At 42.2% G+C, this 17,487-nt stretch overlaps 1 protein-coding gene across 10 annotated transcripts in view; it reads right to left on the reverse strand.

The window, feature by feature from the left end:
• PAK3 (p21 (RAC1) activated kinase 3) overlaps positions 1–17,487 on the reverse strand; it is a 119,881-nt gene that overhangs the window by 18,818 nt on the left and 83,576 nt on the right. For all 10 annotated transcript variants that reach the window (XM_084535071.1, XM_084535068.1, XM_084535067.1 and 7 more), the window contains 6 exons: positions 17,062–17,162; positions 12,236–12,389; positions 10,582–10,619; positions 7,972–8,103; positions 6,983–7,145; positions 2,172–2,235 (listed from right to left, as the gene is read on the reverse strand). In XM_084535071.1, the coding sequence (XP_084391197.1) occupies positions 2,172–2,235; positions 6,983–7,145; positions 7,972–8,103; positions 10,582–10,619; positions 12,236–12,389; positions 17,062–17,162 (652 nt within the window). The remainder of the gene's footprint in view (positions 1–2,171; positions 2,236–6,982; positions 7,146–7,971; positions 8,104–10,581; positions 10,620–12,235; positions 12,390–17,061; positions 17,163–17,487) is intronic.

Consider the following 17,487-nt stretch of genomic DNA (forward strand, 5'->3'; position numbering starts at 1 on the left):
ATGATGCAGTGCAACACAAGTTTAAAAAAAAAAACAAGAAAGAAAAAATAGAAGCCCTGAACCCATGCTGCTCATGGCTCCACACTGCTTTGTCTTTAGCAAGAGCTAAGCACAGCTTGAGCAAACGCAGCCTCTTTGCCAAGCCCTAGTTAACGAAGTTTCCTCCAATGTCAGCAACGTTTTCAGTCCTAAACCAGAGACAAATTACAAACCACAGACTCAGCTCTGAAGCTGGCCCATGCTTCAGCACAGGTCTGCTAATTACTGTTCACTGCAAAGTGGCTGTGAAAGCATCCCACTGTTTATTAACTTACCAACTGTATGGAGCCACGAGGTGCTACTGCCTGGTCGATTCACTCCTCCTTACGTAAAAAGTTGCTACCTGCATTTCGCTGAGCAGCCCCGGCTCCTGCCCTCCACTCATTAGCTGCACTGAAAATACTCCTCACGTCTCCCCAGTGTCATACTGAGACCCTAAGCACCTCCTTTACATACTGCAGGATGAAATAATCTGAAGTGCATTACTGAGCGCACTCACTGTTTTAGTATTTGAGAAGAATTACTCTAATTTACATGATAAAAGCTACAGCAAGTCTTCAACAAGTGGCTTTGCATGTAGTTGGAGTCCAAAAAAACAGGTGTCAAAACAGTCTCACGTTCAGCTGTTCACTGCAATAGCAATGCAGATCTGCAAGACATCCAATGCAGGGTTTAGCTATAACGACTTTTTTTCCTTAGGGTGTTTCCCCAGCTGTCTAAATCAAGCTGCAGCATTAAAGCCATGAGGTGGTTACAGCAACACACCCCTCTGTGAGAAGGGCATGCAACCTTCTGGCTGCAGGACATCTGCTTAGGTACCCTTTTAGGGCAGGTCTTAGCCACTTGTTTTCCACCAGTTGTTGCGGTACCTTTGTACAACCTCATTTCCAGCAGTGTCATAATAAAAGAGTGAGGATGACGGTCGTTTTCTGACAGTGACAGCAAGAATCTGTTCACACATGTTTAATCTGAATCTCACGCCTTCAGCTGACACTTATCTTTTGAGAGACTGGCACAGCTCTGAGTGCCCACTGACATACAGTGACAGTGAGAACCAAAGCTGCAGGAAGAAAGCAAGCTGGAATCTGAGAAAGGGTTGCCTACAACAAATGGAGAAGAAACCCCTCCCCACCAGCGTCTTATCAAGTAAGATATATCTACTATAAAGCCTGCCGGAGAAAGAGCATGAGAGCGTCTGGTTTTCTTCAGTATTTATCAGTTCTCGGTCAGCAATGTGCTACCCTGGGTTCAAACCTCACAGAGGGTTAGGGCAGAAAACCATCTCCTGATGTCAGTACACAGCTTTCTGCCGTACGCAAGCAGCAGCACGGCCCTGGTCTTACACACATGGCATTAGCCCTCCCGGAATTACAACATAGCAAACTTGGACTGAGCAGGCAGTCTGTCTATTTAAAATGCACATCCGATACCTCATTTTGGTGTAATTTCTCTTGTCCCTGTCTCCTCACATAGGAATTATTTCAGATCACTCCTATTTAGGATAAGTGAAGTAAGGGTTTCAAAAGGGAATAGCTTGGTAGATTATTTTCAGTAAATAAAACCTGCAGGATCCCAGAGTGGTCTGTCAGCAGGCAGGTGGTGCGTTTCCTCATTAAGTGTTTTGCACATCTGCACTGCCTTTATTACCGATTTATTCCTTTATTTTGTTTTGCATGGGTTTAAGTTTCTAAACTCTTTTTTTTATTCCTGATCACTGACATCTTTAGCAAAATGTTTGAAAGAAATGCTATTGAGAGCTTTTATTTATATGACAACTATCATTTGGCAAGTTGCTCTTTGAGACAGAATATTTTTTTCTTCTTTCTTTAGTGTGGCTACATTATTTTGAGACACATAAAAATGTTTTCTTCTAAGAAAATAAATGCTGCACACTGGAGGGACAGCAGATTGTCCAGGATCTGTTCCTTGCTGCAGATAAGACATTGCCAGCAGCAAGGTGTCTTTAATGATTCCCTCTGGCCACAGCTAAAATACTGATGAGAAGTGAGAGACGGGAGAATCTAAATGCAGCGTCTGAGTGTGTCTGGAGCTTGCCCAGACTCACACTTGATATTTTACCAGCAAAAACACCCAGCCTGTGTTTTTGTATAGATAACTATGATTGGACTTACCCTTGGCCAATTTTTTCAAATCGGGTGTATTTCTTCTTAGGGTCTCCCACACTCACTATGCTCCCTGAAAGAAACAGAATTAAAGATGCTCACTTCAAAATGGAGATACCACCATCTGAGAGGTCAGACATGCTGTATGGGGCTGTGAGTTGCACGCAGTCAGGTGGATAATAATAATCATCAACAACAATTCAGGCAGCTCTACAGCACAGCTGGACTCCATAAAAAACTGTTTGTTTTTTTTAAACAGTCCTTTGGAGATTGCCTGTGTCTCTGCACCTTGACAAGGAACTGGCAACATGTAAATATATTGATAGGACACGGATATCAGAAATAAACAAACATCCATGCAAGTGCTTGGCTGTTGTCTACAAACATTAATGAGAGCTGGAATAACAGAGCCTTTTTTTCCTTTATTCAGAATAAATACTCTGTATGATTCTACACAAGTTTTAATACTTTCAAAGATGAGATGCACCTTGGGTTCTCCAATCAATTTTAATGAACAGATGCCATTTCAGAACTGGAAGACCTTAGCAAAGTGTTTACAAGAAGGGATCTTCTCAATCTTCCAGTAGTTTGCCAAAGTAATGTTTTCATCCTTTTAAAGGAGAACATCTCATGTTACAATAAATAATTATGGTTGTTTAAAAACTATGACCTTCACAACTGATTACCTCACAATGATTTACAAAGGAGACGGTGCTTGTGCCATTTTAAGCACTGCCTTGCTGGCCTTCACCCTGACCTGGACCAGGAACAAGCATTTGACTCTCAGTAGGGAGATCCTCACAATTACCAACCTCATACAAAACAACAGCAGCAGCATTGCTCCAGAACCAGCACTGCTAGCAGCAAGGAGAGCTGCAGGAGGAGGTGCTGGTAGCTCCGTGATGCACGAAGCAGGCCAGACGGGCTGCTGCCACCTCCCGGCTGCTGCTGCCGGCAGCAGAGCAGGGCCAGCCCGTTTGGCCCAGGCATGGGACAGCCAGGTCCCAGGAAATTTTGGAGCATGGCCAGTGAAAGCTAGAATTAGAGCACGCACAGCTTGATGGTTTCTTGCCCACTCAGAGATGTAGGCAGTCTGAATGGGAAGGAAAGAAAGCAGCAATCAGTATACTAAGCTTATATCGAGTGAAAGAGCCAAAATCTGCTAATTAAAACAAATCCAAAGGAGTTACTCAAAAACAACATTTTTTTTTTCTGGTCCAGCAGTTGCCTACATAAAACACAAACAACAGTGTCTAAGTTGATGGTTAAATGGCAATCCAAATGACTTTGAAAAATTTAAGTGTGAATGTGCGTCACTGAAATGCTTGGAGGAGATTAGCTCAGGAGGAAAGATCGCCCATATTTTGCGGAATACTTTGACTGATCTGACAATATTCCTGCATCACCAGTACAAATACGTACTTATTCACCTCTGTGTCCAAAGCCAAACGAGGTGGCACGCCATTCACTGTAAGCAGTGAAGTAGCAAACACCTCTCCCCCGCCAGTTCTCCAGGGCAGAGGGCTTTAAAAGCTGGATGCCCAGCCAGGGATCCTGCCTGCCAGCACAGCAAGGAGACAGGGCATCGACACCATCTGCCACGCTCCTTGCTTAAACAATTTTCCTGGTCCTGGCAAGATCACTAACAGGAGCTGCAGGGGAAGGTTTCCTTTGTGCTGCAGCACTCGCTCCCCTCTCGCGGCACTCCAGGCGTGCCAGCCAGTGCCCGCTGCCGGTGGTACTGCGAGCACTCGCTGCCTGAGGATGCTGACATAGCCCCAGGTAGTCTGGAGTGATCCTGCCCTGCTGTCGCTGCTGAGACACAGTGCAATTGTCTTGCCTGGAGTCAAAGCCAAGGACATGGCACTTAAGTGACCCCTGTTAACTTTTGTATTTTCCTCTGGTCGGAATGCCAAACGCTGCCCAGCTCCACGCAAAGCAGAGGACACACACACACACCGTTTTCAGCTACACTTCAAAATCCATAGCTAAAATTGGACGCCCTGAGGACGGCTGTTGCTGAACTCCTGCAGTGGGATCCTGGAGCAGAACAAGGACAAGCTTCCCAGCCAAAGTGGGAACTCGCTGAAAAATGAACCTGAGATGAAGCTTATATTCTGCTTCACTAGAATGGGTCTTTGCTGTAAAACAACTCTTCAGCCAAGGGGATTATGACCACAGGACTCCAGAACTCCCTTTTTAATGGGCTGAAAGAAGGGACCCAACCAAAAGAACACGCTCCCTCCTGCTTGTCCAGGAAGAAGCTTGCACTGCTGACCTTGACCACCCCCAGACCAGGATCCCCGTGAATCTCTGCAGTACCAAACCAAGCACTGCTGTAACCTTGTGCTGGGCTGGGTAACAGGAAAAATACTGTGTTGGTGGCGTCCAGCTTGGTGCTGTTGTCAGCTAGTAAATGGAAATGCGTATCTACCGGGACAGACACCAGAAGTTCACAAACGTTCATGTTAGAAAGGAGCACAGAAAAAGAGAGACTGGAGAACAAATACTTTGAATAACATTTTCCCAATTTGCTACTGACTCAGATTTCATAGCCCCTCCTAATATCTTGAGGAGGTGCTTTTGCAAGTTACTTGTTTATGTCTGGTATCCTGTAATTAAGCCACTGCTTTTCAAATATGATAGCACTGAAATCAACAAAGGGGCTGGTGTGCAGCTCCAGCTCAGAGGAGCACTCCCTATTCTGGACCAGAGATAAACACACCGGCTATTTTGGTGTTTTTAAGCACTTTCCTTTATCAAGTCCTAAATTAAGTGGATAAGAAAGCAGAATTGGGCCACTTCTGTTTCATAATTACAGTGGAACATATTCATGATTTCATTACAGACAGAGTTTTGTTTGATCTTATCTCAGTATTACAGGCTTTACTCCCTAGTAAAACGTGTAATGAATGTGTCTCTAAAAAAACCCAAGTTATTTCAAGCAGAGAAGAGATATGAAAGCAATTTAAGATAAAAGAGGGCAAGGGACATCTTTGTAAGAGTAGAATAAAACCAACTGCAGAGAGAGTAGGCAAGGTGAAGAAGTCATATGAGTTTGAAAACAAACAAACAAACAAAAAGCACCCAAACCCACATGCTTAAATCTAATTAGACCATGACTACAACAGAAGAGCATCACCCCCATTTTCAGATGGCTTCACGAAAGTACAGAAAGATTTTCATTGTTCACATCCCAATTTCCCAAGGCAGATCTTCAGACCTTGCACTGGATATCAAATTCTTAAGAAAGTAAATACATGAAAGCATGAAACATTTCAGAGGTATAACCCTCAATAACTCATGGGCTCAGTCCTAATCTAGGTTACACGAGCTTCAATAAATGATACACATACTTAATGTTCAAGTATGCAGGGTACCTGCAGATCTCATGGCAGATGCCTGCCCCAAACATGTAGCCTCAGATGACGGAGTTATAATTTCTCCCTTTATAACCTGACCTTCCTGCAGACAAACTTCCTGGAATAAACACATTATTTCATTATCTCCTCAGCTAAAGCCAGGGAATTTATCCCTTCAGTACCCCCTAACGGCACTGAGATGCAGTTCTGTATGGTCCTGTCAACCTGCCAAGGGTGCAGAAAATGATACAAACAGCAAAGAAATGCTTCAGCTTCTGCAGTCACAGCCACCATCGGTGGCAGGGACGTAATGACAAAGGTTGGTTCAGCACAAGAACGAGCCACTGACAAACCACCGTGAAGAAGCCACATACGGACTGTGCTCTTTCCAAGTGGTTACCTCCATTAAAGGCACGGTATTATTGGCTTTGAGATCAAACAATGAGGCGTAGATCAATTCACTTATTGTCCTAACAGTTAACAGGAGACAGAGTGAACTGGGGTACCTTATCAACTCAAGGGTTTGTTATCTGATAACACAGCACTGAAAGCTAGAACATGCAAGAAGCTGATTATTGTGTTGTAAAACCACAAAGGGCTTAATGTGCTTGCCTAGTGTATGATCCATGCAGGGCTTTGGGGCCAACAGTCAGGATTCTGATGGCATTAACTGGTTGGGAATCAGCTATGTCAAGGTGTCATTTATCTGAGGAGCGTGCAGTGAATGTGCTGGAGGCTAGCTCCTGAGAAACGCTTGCAGTGCAGTTTTATCTGATCAGGTCACATAGCTGTGTCTCACTGATGCCTCTTTATAAGTATAAAGCTAAGAAATAAAATAAGGATTGCTATAAAAGTATTTTTTAATTTATTTTGAGGCACACTGAAAACCTGTTCTCTATCCATGGTCTCAACTCATGTCCTTTCAAAGGAGTCCTTTGTCAAAATGGAAAATTCTTATTAAAACAAGCTCTGATATACTAGTGGTAGCGGTAAGAACACTAGAAAATCCTGTTGGAGGAGACCCCCTTCGTGCTGAAGGAATAGGCTTAGTTCTGTAGCTGTCTACAGGTTCAAAGAGAGAGATTTCTGTATTTGGCCTCCGATGACTGGTGAGAAGTCAGAAATCTAAAGAGAATTTAGGAAGCCAAACATTCAGCTAAATCCGGGCATCAGCACACTGGAGTTCACGAGGTCATTCACTAGGCCACAGACTTCTGCTCAAGCAGAAATAATCTCTTTTTTTTTGCTTTTAGCACATGCAGAAACTCAGGCAAATCCTGAGCTGCCCTCAGAGGCAGAAGGAATATCCAGAGTGTTCCTTCACTCCCTCTAAGCACAGTTTGTGTGAGGAGTAACTGACCCTTTGTCACTAAACTAAGGTTGATCGTTTGGTACATAAAATCTTGAGACACGCATACAAGACACTGCTTTATCAGACACGAAATACAGAATACGTACTCAGTTTCTCTAGGATCTCCTCGTCTGTCATCTTGGACTTTTTTCGCTGCCGGTCTGTGTTTCTGTACAAAGTATTTGTGTTCGAGTTTTCAGGCTGGGGAGTTGTGGCTTCTTTAGCCGGTGCTGGTGCAGCGACGGGTTCAATTACAGAGCGAGTGTAGATCTGTGACAGTAAATTAGTGTGTCAAAAAGGTGGATCGCAGAGGTGCCCCGAGACTGTGACACAAACACTTAGGAAGATGCTGTCTGCCACAGACAGGACTCTTAAAACGTTTTTTCACTTTCCACTTCTCAAATAAAGATAAATGAAGGCTACTTTTACACAAGTTCACGGCCAGTTTCATTTTCTATTTTATTTTCTGAAAGATGACTGAAACAATGAATTTACTGTGCTGCCAGAATAGAGAAATAGCTGTGTCCAGGGCCTTGTTCCTTGTTGCTCATCTGTTTATATGGGTAACAAAATGACTCGCAGTTGGAAATTTGCTAACAGTTCCAAAGATGGCACCAATAAAGTGCTGAAGGCAACAGTTTTGCAACAAAAATAATGAGTATTAGGACACTAGTTTTATCAGTTAAGATAGGTATCTGAATAGAAGCAGCGAGCATTTCCCTTTTCTGGTCATAACTGCTGAACTGCCTTCTCGACAGCGTTTCAAGCGTTAAGGATCGGCCATTAGGACTTGCATCACAATCTTTCAGACTCTGGACAAAGTTGTTCACTTTTGTACCAGCAGCATTAAAAGAAACAATGCTACCTCTTAGCTGATACTAAAATAAAATTAATTGTTCCAATCAGCATTGCAGGAAACTCTTAACTTAATAAATAATTAAGTTCCATCAGATTTTCCTGGTGTCAGTAGCTTGGGTGAAGCAATACCCCGTGACAGGGCTCCAGCCCTCAGACCCTTCGCCAACATGCCCCAAGTGCTGTCTGATCAGAAACATTCATTACATCACGAGCAGTGCTGACTGAAGCTGGGACCTACTGATTTTGTATGTTCAGGCCGTGGTGCAATAACAGGCGGAGGTTCATTGTCATCTTCCTCTTCCTCATCTTCTTCATCCTCTTCTTCAGAAACAGAAGGCGCTAACGGGGGTTCTGATGCTGTTTTTGTGCTCTGTGGACAGACAGTAGCATGACTGACAGTCACCATGTTGGCACTTAAGAGGTTTGATAATTACATACAACTCCGCTTAGCCATCAGAAACCCATCTATACATGCCTACAGTGAGTCCTAGACACCTCACTTACACACCCTACAATTTAAAGGTTACAAATTACAATGTTTTGTTAATTCATCTCGGTGTTTTTCATTTTTGCTTTTTAGTTTTTACAATGAACTATTACATATGCTATTGAACTGTCTCACGTGTACATTACTGGAGTAATAAATTAAACAAAAACAATGGGATAATTCCCATGTTTTGTCGAAGTCTGATTTCACGTAAGTAATGCTTGAATCTATCACTAGAAATTACATCTAGTTGCTAGTTCATTGCTTTGGCATTGCGTTTGCAGAAATGGTACCAGTTAATTAAGTTAACAGGTGTCTGCTGGCTAGGTTAATTAGCACACTTCAAAGTGCAAAGTCTCCTGCATTGTCTTGCAGGGAATTTTGCTTTGTAGAGAAAGGCTGTTTGTTTCTTTATTATTTTACCCCTGGGGTAGTCACATTACATGTTTCCACAGTGCTGAATTTCCCTGTTCAGCTCCTTTTTCACTACCATCTTCCTCTTTATCTAATCATAAAGCGACACATTGATCTCTCCACTATTTCTCTCTTATTGCGACAGTGACCCAGCGTGAATGCAGCCTCTCAGCGGCACGGTGCATCCTGCTGACCTCGTGGTGGCTGCCAGGCAGACGTCCCAACTGCTTACCCAGGCTCCCATTACAGCAGCGGAGAAAAAAGCTACTGCCAGGGTGCAGTCGACCTTCAGGCAGAAGTACAAACACAGGGCAGGCGAGGGAAGTCTGGCTGATCAGTTTAGACACAGATAAATGTCTACATGTAAACAGAAGCTTAGAGTGCAGATATTTAAAGTTAAGTGAGTTGAAACCCACTTATCTTTAAAACGGTATCAATTTAATACAGTGCAAATAGCAGTAACGGAAAGCCCAGAGGAAATGGGGGGAACTAATTCATCTCCACACCAGTGCTGTTCTGCATAGCTGCACGGCTGCATTCAGTCACCTGCATGTGCACACTGGCATACATGCCAGGAACACACACACGAGAATCCTATTTTCTGTGAGAGGCAGCCCCATCACCCAGCTTCCTAAGGTAAATGACTATTAATAGGCTATTAACATAGCCAAAAGTAGGGGGAATGACACAGGAGATATCCTCAACGCTAGTTTAAGGGGCAATGCTATCAAGGGTGACCTAATGGGAAGGTGTAGGTTACTCTGTCGTGTATTAAATCAGTGTATAGCATTCTAGATACATCACTAGCATTTTGCTTACATGCGGAGAGAAGATATTAAGGCAAAAATAATGAAGGGAATAATCACATTTCTGTTCTATTAATTTCTTATAACTTTTTTTTTTTTTCCCCACTGGGCTCCATGCTTGGTCTGACAGCACTAAATTGTGTAGCTAGAACATAAAGTCATATTATTTAATGCTAGACTCCCATTAAGGAGTGAAACGAAATTTGAAAGAACTCCAATGGCTCCAACTTCAATGTTTTCTCTATAACATTCAACCAGCGTCCTATGAGCAAGTAACTTTCAAAAGCTGACATCTTGATGTCTCACTGCTGGCTGTTTACTAGAACAAAATAGCACAACATCTGCCAGTGTGTCCATACCCACCGGAAAAGCTGTCTGGAAGGCTTTACTATGCTCCCATGAAACCCGAACTTCCTTTTAAAAGTTTCATGTTTTATCAAAGATAATGAAAGTGGTATCAAATGAAAATTTATTGAAAAAGAAGTGTGAATATTTGAAGATGACTTTCATTTCATTATACACAGTCTCTGCTGTGTAATCACAAACCGAAAACGATGTTGCTTAACGCTTGAAAATAAAGGCCAAATCCCCACTCAATCATTTGCTATTTAATGCACTAACATTAACACTAATAAATCTGGTCAATATTAATGTGAATGTCACGAGAACATCTTTGGGATTGCTACAGCAATTCAGTATTAATTAGAGTGAATCATTACTTAAAACTTTCTTTCTACGGTTCCAGTGAGTTACATATCAATTATAGCCTTATTTATATTCAGCTACATATCCAGCTGTACTAAGGATAAATCATAAAATTTAATAGAAATGGTTTCCAAGTTGTTAAAACTATATGAAAATGGGCTAATTAGACAGTACTGCATATTGTTGTGAATTATATATTCCACCATGGCTAACAACAGTACGCAATCTTCTGTCTGCAAAGCCAGACTATAAAATCTGTAGAGAAGTTCTTAAAGGGAATTAGAAAATAGCCAGTAATCCTTGTGGTGCTGCTGCAAAGACACTACCATGTACTTCCTTCCAGCCTATAAGGCTGGCACTCTATCACGGAAGTCAAAGCTCACAGTTTGCTGTGCAATCACATGCTTTGAAACCAAAAGGTTACTCTCACACTCACCGAAGGATGGGCTTCTATGTATCCATGGGCGCTTTTATCTGCAATGTGCAAGGGAAAATTAACACCGTTATAAAACAGCATCCGTTGTAGGGAATCCCACAGAACGAGTAAATCCAAATTGAAATCATTTTTCTTTCACAACGTCCCTCCAGTAACGGGAGTTATTTTACACAGAAAGCGAGAAGCAGGACAATATACCAGGGTATTGTTTTTCTACAAATACAAATTTTTCTTCAATATCCAATGCTTCCACTGCCCAAAAGAGCTAAAACAGTTATTGTTTTTTGTTTGTTTGTTTTTAAAATAAATTGCATGCATTGATTCTCTTTAGCTTGCTGCACACGTGTCCCCATAAAAGCTTCAGAATCCCCCTTAGCTAGGTTGGTTCTGTTCTGACACAGCCCAGTAACAGCTGATTAAGATGTTAGATCCTTCTTTTAATGCTGGACAGGAATACATCCATCCTTCTAACTTTCGGTAGTACTGAGCTCAGGAGCATACACTAACTGTTTAGAATTTTGCATTTCATCACAGAAGTACTTGCTATTTTAGCAGACATTTAATGATGCTTTCCTTTAAAGAAGGAGACAAATGTTAATATTTTCTGGATATAACTGCACGGTTTTTAGAAGATCCTCTGAGAAGCTGCCCCAGACTGCATTTTGGGAGTTGTATTGGTTGAACCAGCAAACTGAGGAAATTACAGACTCCAGCACCACAGACTATCACGTGTAGGAACTGAACCACTGCAGGCTAAGTCACGAATGCTTTCCACACCCTGTTGGACAGACACCCCCTCATCAGCTGAAGCTGTTGACACAAGCTTTACCAAAACAAATACATCTTACTGGCATTTCTGTTTTAAATGCATCTCAGTTATTAAGAAATAGCAGAACACATAAATACAAAAGCCAGATGTGCTGCATCTAGAAACACCTCTGCTTTCTTGCTAGACCTGTCATGAGCCAGAGCTTGATTAGTGAAATGAGAAAAAAAATGGGCCAAAGAAAAAAAAAAAAAAAAAAAAGGCAAACTACAGCACAGACTTGCTTTCTCATTTCTGCAACTCTAGACTACAATTTTGCAGACGGTACACAACCATAGGAAAAATGACACCACTGTCACGTTTGCAGGCTTTGGCATGGTAATGCCTAAATCACGAGGATCTTCCTGTAATGCCACAGAAATGGCTCTGGACATTACTGCTCTGGGACTTCTCTACAGCTCATACAGAAAATCCTTGAAAATTCTTCTCTTCATAAAATACCACAAAAATTCTTCATAGTCCATAATCTATTGCTCCTAGGATCCAACAGTAATTCATAAGATGAACTAAACGGGTGTGCCCTGTAGCCCAGAACATTGTGAAATAACAAGAACGTAAAGACATAAAATAGAAGTAAACATGATCTCTTGCTGCTGATGCTTCTGAATAAAAATGACAGTGACTGTCTAGCATCTTTAGTTCCGAAAACAAGACAAATAAAAGTTAGAGTTTCAATGACACTCGTGGACAAAAGAGGAAATTAACTCATTTCAGGAGTAACCCAGTAAAAGTAATTTTCTAAGGTTGCTTCTTGAGCATTCTTGAGCTTCAGTTTGACTCACTTAGGGGCCTGACATCCCTTTTTTTTGCAGTGAGATGGTAACTTACCTCCTGACGTAAAGCTCATATATTTCTGGTTGTTAACTGTTTCTTTGGAATCATAAAATTTGAGGACATCTAGAACTGCTTGTGGGTTCTTCTTCTGCTCTAGTTTTGTTATGTTGGAGGTCTGTAGTAGCCTGGCCCACTGCTCTGGAATGCCCTGTAGATGCCAAGTGGAAAGAATGTTAATTTAGAGTATTTAAGAGCTGCAGCTGTACAGATCTTTACCAAGATCCCATGCTACCTGTAAGATTACTTTCAGAAATTTTGATTGATACCTTACATTAAAATTAGAAGCTTAAACAGTAGATGCAATCATTCTCTTCTCTAACAAAATACAGAGATAAAACCAGGATCCAACTTTAAAAAGAAAAGAAAGTTATGATCGTGACAGGAAAAAAAGTGCATGAAACTCATCTTTAAATCAATTCTGCTCTTCCATGGAATAATGATTTAAGGCTTAGCTCGTTTTCCTGGTGATTCAGTGCAGACATGACAAGACTATTCTATATTTGTGGACAACACAGTGTATTTTAGGAGCTTTACACTGGATTTTTAATGCTTAATAATGCAAACACATTGCTGAAATGATCACTGCTGTCTGATTAAAAGGTAAACCCCACCCTGATAAGACAATTTTCAGCATTATCAGGGAACACGGAGGGGTTAAGCATCTGTGTTTAAATTCTCAATATTGTAACACTGAGTTGTACCACAGCTACTGCTGCTAAGGACGTCTCTTTTCTGAGCTCCTGCAGCTCTGTAAGTTCTCGACTGTAAAACTGCAGAAATTCAGGACTCAGAAAACAGGCTGAGAGTGCCAATGCCTTGTATGAATTCTCAAACATCTAACGAGGAAGGGTGGCATTTGAGAATTGATCCAATCACTGAAAGCCACTGAAATCACTGCATTGGAATTGTATTAACAAACATTGCTTTAAATATCCAGTATAATTTCCTAAATTTGAGAGCCTATAATTTTCCCCATTTACTGCACAGCCAACATCTACCAGCGAATTTGTAGGGCTTACTGAATGACAAACTACACCTGAAGTGCATTTACGCTTACCCTTGGTGCCACCCCAACCTAGACACACATTTTAACATGGCTTCTTCCTAAGAAGTTCTCTGTAAAACAATGTGTGACATGGGCCTCCAGAGTTTGGGATTAATGAAAAAAAAGTGGGATAAGCCAAGCAACAAATCTACTGCACACACATCAACCTGCTGCTGCAGTGCTATGACATCTCAAAGAAGCACTTTGATGCAAGCTTCTTTTGGGCCTGTGACGCACCTCTGGGAGCTTCCCTGTGCACATCTGTGAGCCATAGAGATCTGGCTGTAATGGACGTAAATAAAGAAAGAAAAGAAAGTTAAAACAGAATGTGGGACAACTTAGAAGGTGGTAGGAGGTGAAACCAATGGGCCAAAATGGGGAAAGTCCCATCTAAAATGGGAGCTCTGAGGTAGGTACCAAATAGGTGGTGGACAGGCTACAGGAAGGCAGGCTTAGGAAAACAGAAAACTCACGACCGTTCCAAAGTTTGGAAGCATCATTCCCCCTTCTCACTTTTTTAAAGCCAGTTTTAATCTCCCTTCTAAAAACGTATTACTGAGGATTTACGGCAAGTGACTAGAAAAATTACTCATGGTTTCTTTTTTTTTTTTTTTTTTTTTTAATTAAAAAATAAATATAAAAGAGAAATATCTGGGCTTTTACTGTTTGTCTAGTTTTTAAAGCCAGGTCAGCAATTTTGAATGGCTCTACATGAGATATTCCAATGGTTCCCCAGTCCCACGATCACAACTGGCCACTGCATGAGTCAACAAAGTGCAATGGAGAAAGCAGCTGGTCAAACTCAGATTTCACACTGGGAGGTTGTGTGTGGTCATAATCCGAATAACCTACACGTGCCAGACTGAAAATTGGGGCAATTCAGAAGGCTTTATTGAATTAATGATGTGTGAGCTTTGGAGCTTTAGCCACACCTTTCTCCCACTTGCAAATCCTGTAATCTTGAAACTTTAAAAGTTTGGTTGGTGACCGTATCTTATTCTAGACTGGGGATCAGGAAACTGCTCCAAAAATGCATGCCTCACAAGATGCACTCAAAGCCCTGCAAACCACACTTCTTCCTCCATTCAGAAAATGCAACTGTTTCTTCAAAATCAATCAATATGAAGCTCTGGAAGCATGCTCCCACCCGACAGTTTGAGCCAGTTTTATTTTGGGCTTTATATCCTAATTCTTAGCAAGTGGGGTTGCTCCAAGCATGGTGAAATGGAGATATAAAATACATTCATGAGCAACAACGCAGCTTGGTACTCAAGGCTGAAAGCCAAAACTCAGGAGCCCATGCAGGTGTCCCCAACTTTGCTTTGAGATGCAACTAAGGGCAGTCAGGTGATGCAGCCAGGGGGTGACTGTTAGGTGTTAAGACGTGGTTCGATGCATCGCACATAACCGGTAGAGCAAACACTAATGGCATGACAACTGGAATAATCTGAAACTTAACAACAAACAAAAACATACCATGAAACCATATTTGCACATGGATTGCACATTCCCATGGCACTTCCAAACTTTTGAAGGAGACAGACAGTGTTGTCACTAGACAGTGGGAATATTTGTACGGGGTATGGCTACTGGCAGCCCCTGCAGCAGGACTGCCCGGCTGATACACCAATCGGACCCAGGCTGGGACAAATCAAACATGTCAGACGTGACGCGAAATGCAATGCTTGCATCTGGAGACTCACTGGGGGCTGGCAGGTAGCTCTTAGCAGCGCGACTCCCTTGCTGACTGACATTTTGCTCCACTAAGGATGGCAGAGTTCAGCCTTGCGCTGGCAAGCTGCATGGGAGGAGTCACCTTTCCCTTTGGTTTGTTTTAAATCAGTTGGAGTCTTCCCAATGTGCAGCACTGCACTTGCACAATTTAGGAACAAGAAAACGTTGTGAGAAGCAGTAGCTGTCTCACGTCTGCTGTTTTCAAAGGGTATTAAAAAGAAGTAGTGCTACAGCAGTAACAGTGAATATTTAGCCATGTTTTGTCCTGTGAAGGGCTAGGACCCGTGCTGGTAGCATCTCGTGAAAATCAACAAACTCCAAAGCTACAGACTGTTTTGACGGAGTGGATAATAGCAATAATATTCACACTGATTCAAACCCTCATCTCTGAAGTAGGTAGGGAACTTAGAACTCAAGTGCGTTAACCTCTGCTGCCCTCCTTTTTGCTGCAGCTGGCAGGGATGCACAACTAACTGGGATCCTCGCCACCAGCCAGCCTAGGAGAGAACAGGTAGTGAGTGACCCGTTGTGTTTGCATACAGCCAGAAGGAAAAAGTCTGAAGCACAGGGCAGAAACACAGGCAATAGGCTGAAAGGAAGAATAGAGGAAAGGAAGAATAGCTCAACATTCAGTGGGGAGAACAGTGAAACAAGGAAGGAAGGAAGAAGTAAGAAACTCCAACACAAAAATGGAGAAAACAAAAGCAGAACGTATAACGTGGTAACAAGATAGAGAATGGTGCTGAAGAGAAACCCGAGCAATAAAGCGGCTACAGAGAGGGGCAGAGAGGAAAAAGAGAAAAAGCAGGGTAGCAGGGAAAACACTATTTTAAACTTTTATGCTAAGTTTCTGAACACAAATGGCCACATTGGCGTATTTTAAATGAGTATTTAATCAAGCACTAGGGTTCAGCACAAAAATAAATTTTGAAAGATTTTATCTTTTTTTAAACTAAAGCTAATTAACTAGTCTACACATTTTAAATGTAGCTGTGTTTCCTAGTTACTAAGAATTTTCCAGTTTCACTGCTTCTTTGAACACACTTTTTTCATTATGTGCGTCCTTTTCCTTTCACTGTTGCTAGTACCATTACTGCTGCTGCTGAAGCGTACAGAAAGTTTCCAGCCTCCTGAAATGCTTTTGAGAAGCAAAAATAGCAACAAAAGTAAAAAAAGTGATGAAGAAGCAACATTTAGGGCTCAAATTCCAGAAACCAAGCAGACTTTGTCCAAGCGAGTGATTTGTCCCATCCTGCGTGGTGTATGCAGCACACGCCGCAGCCTGATGTAGAACACAGTCTGACCACTTAGCTCCCAGGGTCCTACCGATGGGACGGAGAGTTGCTGATGTCTCCTCTCACCTCCGCAGTTCAACCAAGTGTAAGCTTACTGCCACCTCAGCTTCGCTGAGTGCTGGTTTCAGCCCCTAGCCAGCAGTCTGAGAGAAAATGCTTTGAAGTCCCCTGCAGACTTCAAGGAGCTTCTATCAGACTCGTTTTTCCCAATGCTTCACGTACTTTGTGATATAAGGAAAAAAAGCTGACTGCTACTTTATTAACACATAAAGGCTAGATACTCATCTGATCACCTAGCCTAATGGGCACAGTTTGAAGATTACTGAATTAAAATGAACGGGCTTCCACAGTGCCGCTGCTTTCTGAGCATCTCCAAGAGCTGTCTGCAGAGCAGCTGGACTTTGCACTTTGGGGCTGAGTGTCTACAGCAAGACAGACGCTATGCACGTGTGTGGGGTTTTTCGGTGCTTTCCCAAAGACTGAACAATCAGCCTGCGGGACTGGTAAAAGCATACACCTATGTTTTTCTTAAGTTTTCATTTTCCACAGACACTCTGCTGATAATCCTTGGAGAAAAAAAAGCAGCCTGAATCAGAAGTAAAGCACCCCAAACCCTAAGCCCCAAAAATAAAGGTCTCTTTCTTCACAGCCTGGCTGTTGTCATCTGACGTTTCTGGCAACAGGCAGCTATTTTACCATCAAGAAAATGGAAGTTTTAGTAAACATGCAACATAGCAGTCACTTACTGTGAATTCTCCAGTGACGGCATCAAACCCCACATGAATCGTGTGTTCAAAGTCTGAAGGAAGAGAGATCTCCGGACGTTCTTTCTCTTTCTTCTTGTTGGCTAGGGGCAAAACGTTAACATGCACTTATTTTCTGTACAGCTTTTCATTCAAAAAAATATCACAATCATGTGCACTCAAAACAGGGTTTTAAAACTGGGTAACAGTTCAAAGGTTACTTGACAATCAATACAACACCAGCCTGATCGTCAGCCCCTGCTTTGAGAAGGTCTAGAAGGTGATATTGGATTTTGGTTTTCTTCCAATCGGTGTCACAGCTGCCAAAGTAAGGGAATTTAAGTTCACGAAGTAGTCTCCTTATGCCACCTCTACCCAGTACGACTTCTACTGTCAGTTCTTTTCTCCACCAAGTTTTCTTATCTAGCC

This window comes from Aythya ferina, assembly GCF_964211825.1.
Source record: "Aythya ferina genome assembly, chromosome: 13".
Lineage (NCBI taxonomy): Eukaryota > Metazoa > Chordata > Aves > Anseriformes > Anatidae > Aythya > Aythya ferina.